The 18,221-nt window shown below is 51.3% G+C and overlaps 1 protein-coding gene across 3 annotated transcripts in view; it reads left to right on the forward strand.

Annotated features, from left to right (window-relative positions):
- Positions 1-1,460: 1,460 nt before the first annotated feature.
- ZBTB47 (zinc finger and BTB domain containing 47) overlaps positions 1,461-18,221 on the forward strand; it is an 89,421-nt gene continuing 72,660 nt past the window's right edge. For 2 of the 3 annotated variants that reach the window (XM_074946407.1, XM_074946408.1), the window contains exon 1: positions 1,463-1,878. In XM_074946407.1, coding sequence (XP_074802508.1) covers positions 1,876-1,878 — 3 coding nt within the window. In that variant the 5' untranslated portion in view covers positions 1,463-1,875. Of the gene's footprint in view, positions 1,879-18,221 lie in introns of all 3 variants that reach the window. The other variant, XM_074946406.1, reaches the window with a different exon arrangement.

Raw genomic sequence — 18,221 nt, forward strand, 5'->3', positions numbered from 1 at the left:
AGTCATGTGTTCCAGACCCCTAATCATTTTTGTTGCCCTTCGCTGGACTCTCTCCAATTTTTCCACATCCTTCTTGTAGTGTGGGGCCCAAAACTGGACACAGTACTCCAGATGAGGCCTCACCAATGTCGAATAGAGGGGAATGATCACGTCCCTCGATCTGCTGGCTATGCCCCTACTTATACATCCCAAAATGCCATTGGCCTTCTTGGCAACAAGGGCACACTGTTGACTCATATCCAGCTTCTCGTCCACTGTTATCCCTAGGTCCTTTTCCGCAGAACTGCTGCCGAGCCATTCGGTCCCTAGTCTGTAGCGGTGCATGGGATTCTTCTGTCCTAAGTGCAGGACTCTGCACTTGTCCTTGTTGAACCTCATCAGATTTCTTTTGGCCCAATCCTTCAATTTGTCTAGGTCCCTCTGTATCCTATCCCTACCTGCCACCGTATCTACCTCTCCTCCTAGTTTAGTATCATCCGCAAATTTGCTGAGAGTGCAATCCACACCATCCTCCAGATCATTTATAAAGATATTGAACAAAACCGGCCCCAGGACTGACCCTTGGGGCACTCCACTTGATACCGGCTGCCAACTAGACAAGGAGCCATTGATCACTATCCGTTGAGCCCGACAATCTAGCCAACTTTCTCAGACATGGAGACCCAGAGACATACACGGGTGAGAAAGAGGTTTTCTCAATCTTAAGCCTTCTTGTCACCAGGCAATGAGGGGACTCTGGGCCTGGCCAAGGGAGAGAGATGGCATGGGGATCTGGAGCAGTACTGCCAAATGGGCTCAGGGGATCAAGCCCCAAAGACTGCGTGCCTCTCTTCTGAGGGGCCTGCCATTTTCTTATATTTTGGCAACAGAAGTATAGCTTGTCTTGCCATTAGAGTCTCATAGGATTGAACTGTCTGCCTCCTGCATGTGTGTGTGTATCAGATACATGTATGTGAGGTGTGTCAAATGCATGTGTGTGTGTGAGCTGTGTTCAGAAGGGTACCTGTGTCAGATGCGTGTGTGTGTCTGAGCTGTGTTCAGAGCGGTATCTGTCAGATGTGTATGTGTGTATCAGCTGTGTTCAGAGGGGTACCTGTGTCAGATGCGTGTGTGTTGGGCTGTGTTCAGAGGGGCACCTGTGTCAGATGTGTGTGTGTGTCAGCTGTGTTCAGAGGGGTACCTGTGTCAGATGCGTGTGTGTCTGAGCTGTGTTCAGAGGGGTACCTGTGTCAGATGCCTGTGTGTGTTGGGCTGTGTTCATAGGGGCACCTGTGTCGGATGCGTGTGTGTGTCAGCTGTGTTCAGAGGGGTCTGTGAGTTGACACATCTGTCAGAGGGGTGCGTGCTTTGTGTGACTGTGCATTTGTGTCATAAAGCCGATGTGTGCAGGGAGGGTAGGTCAGAGGGGGGTTGTGTGTCAGAGGCATAAGTGGCACGCAGAGGAGAAAGAGAAGTGTGTGGGTGTGGGTGTGTGTGGGGGGGTAGTGAGTGTGACAGAGCCAGCAGAATAAGTGCCCTGTCTCTTTAAAGGCCCAGACACAGCCCCATCTGATGCGGCGGCTCCAATCAGCAGCCCCTGGGCTCTGGCAGCAGCAGGAGCCTGGGCTCTGCATTCCTCCCTCTTCCTAAAGGGCTAACATGGCGATGGCAGGATGAGGGTGAGGTGAAGACGCAGGGGGATGTGAGAGCAGCAGCTGCCCAGACACACAGGCGGGGCGGACAGCGCAGCAGGGGGGATTGCAGCTGAGGAAAGGAGAAGGGAGAGGAAAAAAAAAATAAAAAAAAACACCCAACCCAACATTTTCATGGAGAGCAAAAATCCCATGCAAGCTGGGGAGGATCAGGACTCCTTTGAGCTGAGACCCTTGCATCAAAATGGTAGAGCTGCAAACCTTTCCTTTCTCTGATTCTTCCTCTTGTTGATTTCTCCCCGGGCTTTGCAGACTTTGCAGAGGCCTCTGAAACTTGCCTAAATAATTGCAACCACGTTGGGGGAGGGGGTGGAGGAGGGCTGAAAAAGAGGTGCATGGTTTATTTTATGTGCATGCTGCAGCCACAGATTGTGTGAGGGGAAATACAGATCTATGCACACTATCAAGAGGCAGGGTTGGAGGGGAGTGCGCTCTTATTTCTGGGGGTGGAAGGGGGGGGTTGGAAAAACGATGCCAAGAGAGGGGCATCTCTGGATTTTGAAAGTGGATTTGCAAAGTGGGAATGCAGCTGGAGCAACGATAGCTGTCTTGTTGCATGCAAAGAGTTAAATTCCTTCATAGCAGGCTGATGCCTTTGCAAAGGGTTAGGTCACAATCCAAGCATTTTAATTATAAGTTGATTTTTTTTAATGCCCCGCTGCCCCCCCCCCCCAAATGCAGCACTGAGAATTTTGCTTGTAGGTGGGTGCAATAAAGATAATGACACCCCCCCCCACCCTCCCGAGGATCTTGAATTAGAAAGGGCAGCTGTTTGGGAATGAGACTTGGGCTGGGTTATTATTTTTCCGTTGGATTTATTTGCCCTCCCCTGTTTGTAACAAGGAGCAAGTTTGTACTGGGTTCCCCCCCTCCCCTTGCAGGAGAGGGGAGGTGGTGGAACTTGCATTGCAGATGTGAGCAAATGGAGGGTGTTGGGGCCTGGGGGGAAGGGGTCAGGTTTCTGCTCAAGGGCAGGAATCGAAACAGTTACTGTTTCTGGCTGTGGGGGTTTACTTTGCAAACGGGGGATCTTACCTGCAGGTGTCAGAGCTTGTTCTCTGGAATGTGGAAAATATTCAAGTTGGATTTATTTTGTCCCTTTGTGCTTAACACTCCAATAGAGAATTCATTCATCAGCAGCTCCCCCTGTGCCCCCACCCCTTCCAGATGATGCCCTCATTTAGACAACTTTCTTCCCTGCTTCATCCCCTTCATATGCGGTTAGCATTTTTCCATCTGAGTCCTAAGTGCTGGGGAAAGTTCTCTTCTCTTTTCTCCCAGTGCATCTGTGGAGGTGTTTGAGATTTAAAGCCCTGACCGCCACAGGCTTGCTGCCCTGATCTGGATAGCAAGAGGGGCATGAACACTCTGCCATGGGTGGAATGTATGGAGTTGAATGTGGGTTTACATATATCCCGGTGTCATGCAGTGCATTTCACTTTCCATTAGTGTCTGATTTTTAAGTTGATGTGAGATTCGAATCTAATGTGTTGTTCCATAATGGCTGACTTAAGGGCTTCATTCTGACTTCACGCTGGTGCAAATCAGGAGTAAGCACAAGGAAGTTGGTGGGAGCGCAATTGGAAATTGGAATCAAGTTGCAGATGTATATGAGTATGTATAGGCCAGGGGTAGGCAACCTATGGCACACGGGCTGATTTTCAGTGGCACTCATGCTGCCCGGGTTCAGGCCACCGGTCCGGGGGGCTCTGCATTTTAATTTAATTTTAAATGAAGCTTCTTAAACATTTTAAAACCCTTATTTACTTTACATACAACAATAGTTTAGTTATATATTATAGACTTATAGAAAGAGACCTTCTAAAAACGTTAAACTGTATTACTGGCACAGGAAACCTTAAATTAGAGTGAATAAATGAAGACTTGGCACACTGCTTCTGAAAGGTTGCCGACCCCTGGTCTAGGCATTTATCACACAAGTGGTGCTGTATGAATCTGTGTCAATAGCTGCATCGACTTGGCTGGGCCGTTTTGATTGGGGCTGCTAGGAATGCAGATTTGGGCCCAGTCCGAGCAGCAACAAACTTCCTTTGGGGTTGGTGGGAGTTCAGGGTTTGCAAGGGGTGTAGGTCCTGGCCCCGTAGTGGTGACATGCTTGAGGTGCAGACTTTTACAGCTGGGTAGTTTATCCTTGCAGAAAGCAGGCCTTCAACTAAGTACTGAAACATGTAAACAGAAATCCAGTTCCCCTCATCTAACGACAGCTCAGCAGCGTATTCTCCGGGAAATCTGCTATGAGTGAGGCCAATAATCCATGGATCTCACCAAACAAATACGCTCTAGCTCCTTTTTTTCCTCTCTTTCAGTAAAAGTCTACTATTATGTTATTGCCAGAGCGATGGCACCATGCCCATAATAACACAGACGGCAATTTGAGTAGCTTTTAGGAAATAGCAATAAAGTGCTAGGTTTGAAAATAATAACAACTTGGGCATATGAGTGTGCCCTGCTCTGGTGTGTGTGAGATAATTATTGGGATGTGCCGAGTTCTTTCCTTAACAAGCCTGCTGTTGAACCCGCTCAGCAGTGCATTGACCCACACTACGGCCCTGATCCTGCAGTGGGGCCCACACGGAGAGGCTGTGGGGTCGCTGGTGGGCTCCGTTGAAGTGGGTGGGTAGAAGGGTTGGTCCGTTATTAGTATTGTAGTAGCACCTAGCAGTCAACCGAGAATGGGGCCCTATTGCGCTCAGCGCTGTACAGAGTAAGAGACAGTCCTGAAGACACTGTCCTCTGTGTAGACAAGGCAAGAGTGTCAGAGCCTAATCGTAGTGCCTGATTCCTTGCTTACTAAAAATGACCACTGATGGTGCAGTGCAGGAGTGGCCTGGTGAGATTCAGTAGCCTCTTTAGGAGCAGCATTTAGAGGAACGCTGCCAGGTCCTTTTGTGCCCAAGGATAGAGTCCATGAGGTTTTACACAACAAATATGAATAATGTTTTATGACTTTTTTTAATAAACTGAAATGAGAGAAGCTGTTTTGGACCCTGATGCTGCAGTCTTGGCTTGATGGGAGTCTTCGTGGGTCTTGGGCCCCGCCACACGGATCAGACTGCAGGCTTGGTTTGGATTGAAGCATTCCCCCTGCAGAGTCTGCCATCCAAACACCACGGATCCAGCTAAATCCCTGAGAACTGGGAAGTGAAACTGACCAGTTGCGTTTCACTGTCCGGCGGGAGTCAGAGTCAAAAAATAAGCAAATGGTGAAAAGTAAACCAGATTTAAAACACAAAATCTGCTTTATTCGCAAGATCATTAAGTAACGTAGGAAAGCTGTTTTATGGGAAGGATTTTTTTCTAAAATCTTAATGTCCTTTTAATGTAATGTTTCTGGACCTGAAATAAAACTTTCTGCAATGCAAATGCAATGCTAGCACTCGTACTATTGCAATTTATCCAGTCAGTTGGATCTGGTTTTGAGCTGTAAGTAAATGCAGTGGCACAAACTTGTGTTTGTGTGTTCCCAAAAGGTAACCTAGCAGACTTGTACAATCTTTTGCTTCCTTCTTAGAAACGCAGGTTATCTTTGTTCTCTTTGCAAGGAATTTATCACATATTCGAATGTTGTAAGGCAAATGCTAGAATAATAAAAGTCAAACAGCCCAGTATTTCCATTCCCCTGCGTATAGGAAAGCCAGGTAATGTAGTTTAAAAAATAACATGGTGCTCTCTGTGAAATTTCTAGTGCATGAGAGACGGGGGAGATTGTTGCTTGTGAGTAGATTAAATATTGGTTATTTTTAAGATACGGAATTAATGTACAGGAGATCTGCTTAAGAAAAATAAGAATAAACCTTTTTGCATATGAACTGAATGTGTCAAAACATCAGCCGTTCTTTGAACATCTTGCATGAAACGCTTTCTGACTGCGTGTACGTGATCCACCGTATCTCACTAGACGATAAAACTAATCAGTCTTTGGAGCTGTTGCATTTCAGTTTGTCAGCTTAGAAGGGCATATGGGAAGGGTGCATCGCTTGGTCTCTCGCCTCTTTATGTATAAACTTTTTTCTTGTTTTTTTTTTTTTTAAATGCAGCCCAGAGGAAATGGGGAAACTCCCACGTCTCTCTGTTACTTGTATCGCAGATTACCTGAGCCCCTGCTGTAGCCTCCTACCCTCTAGTAGTCCCTCTGACGGCATGAGTGAAACTGAAGGATGAGCACGACAGCATAATGTTGTTGCTTTTAGGGTTTGATCCTTCATCTGTCTTTGCCTGTGATAAAGCTCTTATTGACTTCCTTTGACGCTTGGAGATGAAATACTGTATGTGTGGGGAGAAGGGGTGCTGGGGAAACCAGGTATTGTCTGTAGGGTTCCCCCCCCGCCCCCCCAACCTCGTGATCTATAGATTCTTCTCACCTCTTCTCCTGCCTGAACAACTTCAGTCTTGATCAGGCGTCTCCTGATGCCCGCTTATATCCAGCAGTTAAGGGTCCATGAAGATGGGAACCCTGGGAAGGGTGATGTGTGTGAGTTGTGGGTGGAGCAAGGAAGAGGTGAAAAGCCAAAAGCTCTGGGGGCTTGCATTTGCACTGTTGAAATCGGAGAGAGTCTTGCCCCTTGCTTCCATGGGAACAGGATTGGTCCTGGGAGAATCTGGCCGTAGCTCTGCAAGCTCTGAGCGCATGAAACCCCCTTTGGAAAGAAAAGGTTTCCCTGGCATAGCTGGGCATCACTCGCTGTACTTACGTGTAAAATTCTCTTGTAGCAAAGATGACCAGCATCTGGTCTGAGCAGGGGGCAGGGTGAGTCAGGGACTCCCGAGATCAAATCCTGCCTTTAACTCCTTCAAGTCAGTAAGGTCTTGATCCAGCAAAACTCTTGAGCACATGCTTGGTTCTAAGCATGTGAGTAATGCCACTGAAGTCAGTGGCACTGCTCACAGACTTATAGCTAAGCCAGAGGTCCCCAAACTGTGGGGTGTGCCCCCCTTGGGGGGCACTGAGGAACGTTCAGGGGGGACACGGCTGGGGCATGGGCCAGACCCCACAGGGGTAGGGAGGGAGCTCCACTCAGTTCTACTCCTGGCCCCGGCTGCCAGCCCGGGGCCCCAACTGCTGGCCTCAGCTCTGCTCCCACCTCTGGCTGTGGCCCCAGCCTCGGCCCCCTTGCCCCTGTCTGTGACCCCCCTCCCCCCCCCCCCCCGGAGCTGCGGCCGTGCTCCCGGCTCAGGGGGGAGGGGGCGTGCGAACTAGGGTAAGGTAAGGGGTGTGAGGTAAAAAGTTTTGGGACCACTGAGCTAAGCACATGCTTAAGTTCTTTGCTGGAGTGGAGCCCTGGCTGCTCTGTGCCTCCATTCCCCCAGTTGTACAATGGGAGAGATGGTTTGTATTTGACTTGCAAAGGGGCTTGGAAGGTTAGTTCACATCTCACAATGGAAGTACATAGCGCTGGAAAGCATCACCATTTATTATGCATTTGCTCTGTACAATGTGCAGCAGAAAACCCAGATGCTGAGGGATATGTAAAATGGTGAACAGCAGCTGGCTCACAGACACAGTGGCTGGAATAGAGAAATGACACCAAACCTTGAGGTAGGGGTGGGGCAAACTGGAGAGGGACGGGTTGGGGGAATGATGCTCCGGGGCAAATGCTCTTAACCAGCTGTGCAGAGTGGTTAATTGCAATCAGTAAGAGGCTTTTTTAAATTGTCTTTTCCAGTACCATGCGGCAGTCTGTCCTTTTCTGTGGAGCGAGGATTGTTAACCGATCTGATTAATGTCTCTCTTTCAGAGTTGCTGAATTTGCTGGACAGTGGCAATAAAAAATAAGTTACTCGATTTTTATGTGCCGTCATAAAATTGTTAAACCGTTGACTGGCAGGGGCTGGAGGGAGGACTGGATTATCTTCCAAATAATTCTGCATAGTGAAGGGAAATCTGATTTACATACCTTGGTAGAAAAGGGAGGCTGGATTTTGGATCCCAGCAGCTAGAGGTGGAAAATACCTATTAGGTTAACTCCATTCCACTCCAAGGGCACCTGCAGTCCCCACGTAAAGATGTATCCAATGTTAAATTAATACTCTGGTTGATCTTAGCAAACTGGTGAGTCAGTCCTCTGAGAAGCATCAGCCAAGGTGAAATTAAAATGATGATAAATGGTGTCAGTAGCTGAGACAGATTCCTGTTCTGGGATAGAAAGTTCTGAAGGAGACAAAAGGCCGTATGGAAACTGCAGGCAAGATACCTTTACCTGACACATTCTGTGCTGTAGCTGCGTGTCTGGGAAATTCTGCGCTCAGTCTTTCACCGCTGTAGCGATTTTGTGGCTCTTGAATAGTATATTTTAGACACCAGATAACAGATCTCGGCATTAACTGGCATCTAGCCCTAATCAGAGCCCTAATTAGGTTTGTCCAAACCTTTGATGCATGGAGACAAAATAAGAACATAAGAACGGCCATACTGGGTTAGACCAAAGGTCCATCTAGCCCAGGATCCTGTCTTCCGACAGTGGCCAGTGTCAGGTGCCCCAGAGGGAATGAACAGAACAGGTCATCATCAAGCTCATTCCCAGCTTCTGGCAAACAGAGGCTCGGGACACCATCCCTGCTCATCCTGGCTAATAGCCATCGATGGACCTATCCTCCATGAACTTATCTACTTCGTTTTTTTTTTTTAAATCTGTGGTTTAAACATATTTGTTTTAAAAGGACTGAATAATACAGACCATTCTTAGTTGTGATGATGATAAACAGCAATTTAAAACCAACCAACAATTGCGTCTCTGTACCCTGGGAGTGAAGGGAAGGGAGAGCTGTGTGTGTTAAAGAAACGTCTTTGTCTTGTTAAGGTTCTTGGATACCAGAGTGACAAGCCCAGTATAACTCCTTAGCTAGAGGAGTAGTTAAGCCTCATTGCTAGTGGGGGTTAGGAATGAATTCCCTCTCCCTTGCCCCCGCAGCCCTGTGAATAGCAGCATGGTCTAGTGGATAGGGCATCTGGCTATGAGTCAGAAGATCCATAGTCTAGTCCCAGCAATGCCATTGTTCTGCTGTGACATTGGGCAAGTGAAGACCTTCTCTTTGCCTGTCCTGTCTGTTTAGCTTGTAAGTCCTTTGTGGGTAAGGACTGTCTTGTTACATCTCTGTACCTCTCCTGGCACTGTGGAGTCCTGGTCTTGCTCGGGGCTTATATAGACAATATCATAATACAAATTGACCTGGATCATTACACAGCAGGATGGGATTTCCTTCTTACCGTGCCTCACTGACGCCTCTTCCTGCTTCGTGTCTCATTCCTGTACCGAACAGGCTCAACCCTGCTTCGCTTGAGATCCCATTCCTAGACGGCCGGGCTACTGTGCTGTCAGAATTGGCGCCTTTGTCCGGTCCACTGGTGGTCAGCAGATCTGTAAGAAGACAGTGAGCACTGAGTCTTACCAGGGCCTCTAGTTTTCTCCTTTACCTCCCATCCCTGGCATAAATTCCAACTTAAGCCACTGTAACGCCTTAGGCTGGTAACTAGAGGGGTTGGCATTTCTTTTTTCCGATTTCAGACCCTGACTAGCCAGTGGCTGATATGAAGAATGGAGCCCTTAATTGAGTACCCCGGGACAGCACTGTCCTCCTTCCCAGCAGGGAGAATTGTAAAATGAAGGCCGAGAGGGGATAGGATTGTGCTCTCTAAATCTCACCGAGCAGGGCAGGGGAGCACCAGGGAGGGAGAAGAGATATGTAAGCTAAAGGACAGTGCTGGCACAAGAACAAATGGGGATAAACTGATTATGAGTACGCTGAGTCTGGCAGTCAGAAGAAGGTTTCTAACCATCAGAGGAGTGAGGTTCCGTGAACGGTTTCCCTGTAGGAGCAGTGGGGATAAGAAACCTCGCTGGTTTTAAGATGGAGCTGGATCAGTTGTATGAACAGGATGATATGACAGAACTGCCTGTCAACTTGTGGAACTCATTGCCAGGGGATGTTGTGAGGCCAAAACTATAATGGGGTTGAAGAAAGAATTAGATAAGTACATGGGGGGATAGGTTCATCAATGGCTATTAGTCGAGACGGTTGCAACCCCATGCTTCGGGTGTCCCTAGCCTCTGACTGCCAGAAGCTTGGAGTGGACAGCAGGGCATGGATCCCTCTATGATTGCCTGTGCTGTTCATTCCATCTGAAGCACCTGGCATTGGCCACTGTCGGATGACCGGATTCTGGGATAGGTAGACCATTGGTCTGACCCAGTATGGATGTTCTTGTGGCAGGGGACCAGATTCAGTGAGCCAGGAGGTCCCTTCCCGCCCTAGGGAGCTTTCAGCAAACCTAGTCTAGGCATGCCCTCAGAATTCATTGGCTAACGTATGCAGCAAACACCGCTGTGCAGCATTCGTCCAGCTTGATACCCTTAGTGGGCCCGCCAAGCTATGTTTACACTGCCAGTGACCATCTCACTGGAGCACAGGTAGGTTTTGATTTAGCTAGCACATGGAACAATTGTAGTGTAGACATGGCAGCATGGGCTAGCAACCAGAGTATGTTCCCAGATTGCTAGCCCATGCTGAATTCTAAATCCGCCTCTAGGCTACATTTGTTACCCTGCTTGTTAGATTAAAGCCAGCACAGGTGTGTCTACCTGTACTCCAATCACCCTTTCCCTTGCAGTGTGGCCAGAGCCTACGTGTTTGAATATATGCTTAGAAATACCAGTGATATTCAGCACATATTTTCAACAAATCTCCTTTCCTGCTTGTTGACGGCGGCTGGCCAGAAAAAAGGAATCATTAAAATTTTCCCCCCAAAACGTATATCTTTTCCCATTTTCTTTTAGCTGATTTTTTTTGTTTTCATGGGCCTTTTCTAGCCAGCCCTGGAAAGAAGTTCCTCTTGATAAAAATGAATTAGAAAGTTTGATGCTAGTGTCTAATAGTGAAGGCAAAGAACTTGGTTGAGTTTACAGAAGTGCCTAAGTGAGTTAGATGCACAAGTCACATTGACTTTCAATAGGGCTTGTGTGCCCAAATCACTTGGGTGCTCTTGGAAAACCTCACCCTTATGCGTTTGCTTAAGTGCATTGCTGAATCAGGGCTTCATGGCGAGACTCCCCCCTGGGCTGCTGGAGAGGACATTTTGTTTTAATCCCCTTTCTCTCTCACATTCCAGCCTTGGGGGAAAAGAGCCATTTCCCTGCTGACAGGTAGTGAGCTTATGAACTCTTCCCTCCTGTTTAGGTGCGTGTGTGTGTGCACAGGGCTCTGGTTTCCCTCAGGAGGGGCCAGTGCTTCACACACACTCACAGGGTACGTCTACACTGCAATGTGGTGCCAGGTCTTTGAGCCTGGGGCAGCTGACTCGGGCTGGGGCTGCAGGGGACATCTGAGCTGGAGCCTGGGCACCCAATCTCCCCGCTCCTTGGTTTTCAGAGCCCAGGCTCCAGCCCAAGCCCGAATGTCTACACTGCTGTTATTAACCCCGCCCATTGACCTGGGCTCTGAGACTCAGCACCGTATAGACATGTGTGTGCACACACACAGCCCTCATCCTCCCCAGCAGGGGGCAGTGCTGCTCACCTCGTTCCTGGCCCACTGACAGCAGGCAGGGTTTGATTTACCAAGGACAAGTCTACATTTAAGAAGTGTTTAGTTAGGGGTGCGTGAGGCTTTTTACTGACACAGCTGTGCTGTCAAATCCCTCCAGTATAGACACAATTATATCAGGATAGCTTAGGCCAGTCCATAAGCTATATTGGTGTAACCGTGGCCACACTAGAGGGTTTTGCTGGCACAGCAATACTGGTGAAAGCCATATAGATCAAGCCCTCCTTGTGTAGTCAGGATCTTGGGGTCTGCAGGGTTGCTCCCTCAAGCTACAGCCCCCGCGGGTGGCCCCATGAGAGCCATGCTGCAGTACATCTCGTGGTCCAGCCTGCTTTGCCCGGCTGGCTGGGCTGAGACCTGCACCGGGGTCTTTTCATCAAGTTGTCGGTGGTGAGGGAAGGCTGGTGTCCTGGTTCAATTTCTGGCTCCATTGACTGCGTGGTCAGAGTCTGCTCCTGTTCCCACTGAGACCAGTGGCTGAACTTCCCCTGAGCGTGAGGGGACTGGGATTAAATCCGATGTGCTCCCTGCACGCATTGCCTTTGCTGTACACACATAGCCTCGCACTTCTACACGCAAGTCTGAGCAGCTTGTCTGCAGGGTAATGATGCTCACTTGGCCTGTCTGGGCTGGGGGCTTCTGGGGCCGCTGGCCACGGGGATTTTCCCTGTCACCGTGAACTGCAGCCCCAGCTCCACTGACGTGAGGGAGCCATTCGTTTCAATGGGCCGCTGGTACAGCACAGGAGAGATTTGCTCTGCGGAGCCTGCCGAGGAGAGGGTAAAAGGACTGGGACAGACGACTAAGGGGGGGATATGATAGAGGTCTATACAATGACGGCTGGTGTGGAGAAAGTGAATAAGGAAGTGTTATTTACTCCTTCACAGAACACAAGAACCAGGGTCATCCCTTGACATTCATAGGCAGCAGGCTGAAAACAAACAAAAGGCTTCTGTATTTCTTCACACCACGCGCTGTCAACCTGTGACACCCGGTGCCAGGGGATCTTGTGAAGACCAAAAGTGTAACTGGGTTCTAAAAAGAACTAGGTAAATTCATGGCGGAGAAAGGTCCATCAGTGGCTATTAGCCAACATGGTCAGGGATGCGACCCCCGTGCTCTGGGTGTCCCTAAACATTTGACTGCCAGAAGCAGGGACTGGATGACAGGGGATGGATCCAGGGGCACTGGAACAGGGGGCTAAGGGAACACAGCTGGGGGGGGAGAGGGTGGAGAGGAGCGGGTGAGGCCTCGGGAAGGGGTGGCACAGGGGTGGGGCCTTGAGGGGAATGGGCCGTTTAATGGCGGAGACTCTGCGGGGAAGGGACGGTAGTTCGGGCACTGGTGGGACCTCCCACTTTTAGGGAGCTTCTGTCACTCCTGGATGGATCACTTGATAACTGCCCTGTTCTGTTCATTCCCTCTGGGGCACCTGGCACTGGCCACTGTCGGAAGACAGGATCCTGGGCTAGACGGATCGTCGGCCTGACCCAGGATGGCCGTTCTTACGTTTTGATCCTTTTGATGCTTCCCTGTCCACTGTCTTGTTCTGCTGTCGCAGAGGCTACTTTGGTGCCTAATGGACCCTGCAGGGAGACTGTCACGGTTTGGGAAGCTCTAGGATGGCCATGAGAAGGTTGGTCCCCTGTGGCGTAAGGAGGGAAAATGCTTGAATAGAAATAGTGAAGCCAAGAAATGCAGCTAGGAGAAAGGGGGAGGGAGGATCGCCAGCCGCTGAGCAGCCCAGCATGGTTTTGATTACAGCCCAGCCAGCGAGTGCTGCTCCCCTGTTCTCCACAAGCGCTAAGTGTAAGTTGGATGCAGCTTTTAAGTCACTGCAATAAATGGACCCCTCTCCAACTCTGGGCAGAGGGCCCAGGATCTTCCTTTGTCTGCCAGCGGCTCTGTAGATTAGACGATGCTTATCTCTGTGTGAGCTGTTAGTGCCCTTTTTAATGTGACTTCTTTGGTTTGGCCTTGGTGAGGGAGGATGTCGCACGCTGCCCCTTGCCTCGCTCTCAGATGCGTCTGGGCTCGGTAACGCTGCGCTGACCTGCTGGAAGAGCTGGGTGCTCAATACAGCTGTTGCAATCTTCCTGTAGCGAAATGAACGTGTTGGAATTCGTCCGGGCGCCAGGTTAAAGGCAGAGTCACGTGGACCTCATTGACTGAGGACTTTGTTGATTGCACGATGTGACAGATGCTACTTAGGCGGCTTCCAGGAATCCATTCAATTCCTCAGTGATGGGCGCAGTAGGAGAACCATAAATCTGTAAAAGCCATGGCCTTCTCCTCCTTTTAAATCCTTCCTTAAAATCTTCCTCGGCTCTGGTGCCTATGATTGCATCTGTTTGGCTACTGGTCAGGCAAGTGGTGAGCTGGGACTTACTTTGTTTGTTTCATTAGCTCACCCACTTGCCTGTCTCTGCCCCTTTGCCGCCTTGTCCCCCCTGTCATGTGCTGTCTGACCGAGGGTGGCCAGATGTCCTGATTTTTATAGGGACAGTCCCGATATTCGGGGCTTTTTCTCATGTAGGCGCCTATTTACCCCCCTGCCCCCGTCCCAATTTTTCACATATGCTATCTGGTCACCCTAGTCTGACCCCTCCATGGTGAACGTTCTGGGGTGGGGACTGGCATCTTTATTACATGTCTGTACAGCGCCAAGCACAAGCTAAGTTTTCCTTGATGGGGATTCCTAGGTGCTAGCCTACTACAAATAATAAGACCCTGAACAGAAAAGGGGTTTGCAAGAATGGGCCTTGGGTTTCGCTCCACAAGGGTTTGCAGCCTCTAGCCCCACATCCTCTTCCCCTGACTGTGAATTCACAGATCTCGCAGTAAAATTCGGTCTGGCTCTCAGAGTTCCCATCTGATTCTTGAGCTGAAACCATGTGGATCTGCGGACACAAGTGTTGTTTTGCTGCAAAACCCCGTCCGTTGGCTCCAGGGTCAGGAGCCTTTTGCTTGAAGCCGGCCTGCGGTTCGTGTGGCTAATGAAAGCAGGCAGGCTCTGTGTGATCTTCGCTTTCTTGGAGAGAGGAGAGCGCAGCTTTAGGTAATGTCCCTAGCGGGACAACACGTCTCCAGCGTTCTCAGCTGGGCACCGTCTGGCGTTTGCTCACTAACAGCTGATCAGCACGGGGGTCGTTGATAGGGTGACGGGCTGGGGATGGTGGTGAGCATCGGGCATGGACATCGCCTCAGCGTGCTGCTATCTGGGCCCTCGTTACAAGGTACCCAGCTGGAGCCTGGGAAGGATTCTCCTCTGCTGGGGCGCACGGGCTCTGTAAAAACCCTGCGGGGGATTCCCTAGAGCAGGCCCTTTGGCCAGCTCCTCCAGGGCTGCATGTGCTGTGACTGCTGCCAGCAGACCCAGAAACTCTGCCTCTGCCTCTGTAACGTGGTGGGGGTGAGGAACGGGGTGGTGGTTAAACTGGTTGTGACTTTCGGAGACTTTCCTGACTTTGCCCAGGCTGCGAGAGAGCTGTGGGAGGCCTGGCCCCGCGTCCCTTCCTGGCCCATCGCTTTCCAGCACGGCCCCGGGCCGGGAGGGAGGGGCTGGCCTCCTGCCGCCTCTCCCCCGCTGGCCTTGGCCCGCCTTCTGTCAGGGATGGCTGGTGAGCTGGCCTCTCGCTCAGACACCTGGCCCACGGCCCGGGGGGGGGAAGTGCGTGTTGGGTTTTGTCCTTGTTTCCCCCCTTGATCTCCCTCTGCTGCTAAACCTGGTTTTTCTTGGTCCATTAGGGACTGGCCTTTTTGCCATGGAAGGCAAAACGTCCGCTGCCCTTCGTGGGGGCAGGATCTGGGCCTCTAATGCAACAGAGCGGAGGGGGTTACTTGGGGAAAGGGAGGACTGATTATCAGAAAGCCTGTGGTTCTCAACCCCCTCCCAGCCAGCAGTAGGGGAGAGCAGGGTGATCATGATTTCCCCCCCCCAGACTGAGCACCCCTGAATAAGTGGGTTAAACAGGAGGGATCGCTGCACCTTTAGGGCTCTGTCTGTACTGGCCTCCTCCCTTAAAATGTCCCGCGTATGGTAGCAGTGGGGCAGCTCCTGTGTAGACGGAGAGCCGCTCGTGTGTTCACCCTGCGTCACTTAGCTTCCTTCAGCACCCAACTGCGCTCCAGCGGCCAGATCCAAAGCCCACGGAAGCCAGCCGGGTTCCTCCGATAGCCTGGAAGCAAATGCAGCTTCTTAATAGCAGCCATATTTAGCACTCCCATAACCGACTGAGTTCAGGGCCCTTCCTTGCCCCCTCCATTTGGCTCCTTACGTTCTGGGGACAAAAGCCTTGGCTGTTGAGGTCTGACCTCTGTGTGCCACCCCCTGAAATCTGGGTGGCGATTTCAGGGGCCCTTCGCTGTCCAAGGGTTGTGTACAGGAGCCGAAGCTAATGGGAGCGCTGCCGCAGATTCAGGTGGCATCTGGGTCGGACCCGTGGTGGCGACTGCTCCCAAAACGGGGAATCTCTGCCCACAGCCGAGCTTACTGCACTGGACACAGGAGCATTCCCTGGCTTCCCCCCAAGGATACTGAGACCAGGGGCAGTTGGCATCCACGCCTGCCGATGGGTTCTGAACCCCGCCGCAAGGGGATGGAAAGCCGCTCTGGTGCACACGGGACGGGAGGCCATGATTTGGTACTGACTTTTGAGCCTATTTCAGTGCCCTCAAGTAGAACTGTGAACCCCTCCTATCTGCAGAGGAAGGGTGGCTCACTGGCTAGGGTGCTCACCTAGCACTGGGGAGACTGGGTGCAAGTCCCCGCTCTGCCACAGGCTTCCTGTGTGACCTTGGGCAAGTCACTTAGCCTCTCTGTGCCTTAGTTCCCCATCTGCACAATGGGGACAGTAACACTGCCCTGCCTTATAGGGGTGCGGTGAGGATAAATGCATTAAAGAGTGTGAGGGGCTCAATCCCATGCGATACGTACCAGCAATTTGTGTGTGTGTGTGGAATGGCTAAGCTGCCTGTTCTCGGGCATGGAGAATTCCCTTGGGATGCCAAAGGGGATTTGGGTTGCCTGTTCCAGAGCTGAACAAATTCTTATTTCTTGTACACTCTCTGTGACAAGCGAGGAGTCCCAGCTAGAGCCAGCTACAGGCCCAATCCAGAGGCCAGTCAGGTCTGTGGGAGCCTTTCCATAGGGCTCGGTGGGCTCTGGCTCAGGCCCTCAGTCAGAGTTCCTGGAGGATGGGCAGAAATGTGTAGCCCTGGACATGAGGAGCAGTTTCTTGTGCGGGGAGCATCTCCGTCGCTGACGAGACGGGGTGTTTCTGGGCTGCTGTGGCATAAGGTTAATGTCACTTTGGTGACCTTTACAAAATACATTGCAGGCACCTGTAGCTTAGGGCTGATGTTGGACTCCCTGGGGCCTGGATTTCCCTTTCTTGGGGGTTTGGAAATTCTTCCTGCTGGCTCAGTCCTGGGCAGATCCTGCCGGTCAGGTACTTGTCACTGCTCCTTGTAGGGCTTATTTTGGGATCTGCGCTGCAGGAGCTGCAGTTTTGGCCGGAGCTAGAACTCCGCCCCGACCGCTTCTCACGGCCCTGCTCTTTGCATTGATCGTACACCTAGCCCTCCCAAGAGCGGCGTAATCACAGTCCCGGGGTGGGGGGGGGCCTCTGGACACTGACCCATCCTCCCTCTCCTGTATGTGGCTCCCTGCCACGACAGGGCTTTAGCTGGGCACCACACTGGCTCTGCCCTGCTAGGATGGGGTGGGTGCATAGCCAGCATGTGCATGGGTCCGTGAATTCATTGCTTACAAACTCCCGTGTCTGGGGGGGTAAACGGGGGTCACAGCCCCGATTCCAGCAGGGGGCCCAGAGGGGTGGCAGGAGACGGGCTGCAGAGCACTGCAGTATCTGGGGTGCAGCCCCCTCTTCCAGCTTGCGCAGGCCTGGAGCAGAGGGAGGGTCCTATGCCCCTCCACGTTCCTATAGCGAAATTACAAGACTTGCCAGAGCTCGTGCTCTGTGTGCCGACCCCCAGCCGGTGCAGCTCTTTCCTCCACTGCTCGCCGGGGGCCGGCCCCCACAAGATGACTCTGCCCTCTCACCTTTCTGCTCTGGCTGCGTGGAGGCCACCTCTGAGCTCAGTCTCTCCCCCCCCCGCCGGTCTCAGTCTCTCCTTACCGCTGGCCTCTCCGAGAGGGGGACCTGCAGGATCAGTTATGGGCAGGGTTGGGGAGCCGTGCAGCTTCCGCGGGAAGAGGGAGGGAAACACCACCTCCACTTAAAGCCTAAAAAGCCTGGGGGGAAAACATGGCTCTTAGTCCTGTCTTGCTCCCTTCCCAGGGCTTTCAGCTCCCAGTAACATTGTCAAGTGCTGCCCACCCACAGCCACCTCGTTAGCAAGGGGAGTGTTACTGGATCAAACTGGAAAAGTCTCCCACCCCAGATGTCTCCCCCTGGGATATGAACTGTGCTTGGCCCCACCCTGCATTTGCAGCCTGAGAAATAACTTAGGGGCTTGTGAGATGAGAGGGCTTATCCCCATGAGTCCCAAGCCTTCAGAAATCCCGTGGTGTTGTCCGCTGGAGGGAGGTTTTGTCCAGCTTTACGTGGACCCTGGCCTTCCGACAAAACAGGATCTCCCAAACGGTTCTGTGGAGGGAGCAAATGTTGTTCCAGCAGCACCTAAAGGCCTCCGTTGTGCCGGGTGCTGCACACATGCAGAGCAAGTGACAGGCCCTTGTTTTTTATTACTGTAGCCCCTAGGAGTCTGGACATGGGCTGGGACCCCATTGTGCTCGGCGCTGTACAAATGCAGAACTAAAAGATGGTCCTTGCCCCAAGGAGCTGACAACTCAAGATAGATGAAGGTTAGAAGACAGGAAGTATTAGCCCCATTTACAGATGGGGAAACTGAGGCCCAGATTGCTGGACTGGTGACCCGTCCCCATCTCCAGAGAGTTTGAGGGAGTCTCATTCAGTCTGCAGAACCCAGACTGGTCTATCCTCTTGT

The sequence above is a fragment of the Natator depressus genome, chromosome 2 (genome assembly GCF_965152275.1).
Source record: "Natator depressus isolate rNatDep1 chromosome 2, rNatDep2.hap1, whole genome shotgun sequence".
NCBI classification, from domain to species: domain Eukaryota; kingdom Metazoa; phylum Chordata; order Testudines; family Cheloniidae; genus Natator; species Natator depressus.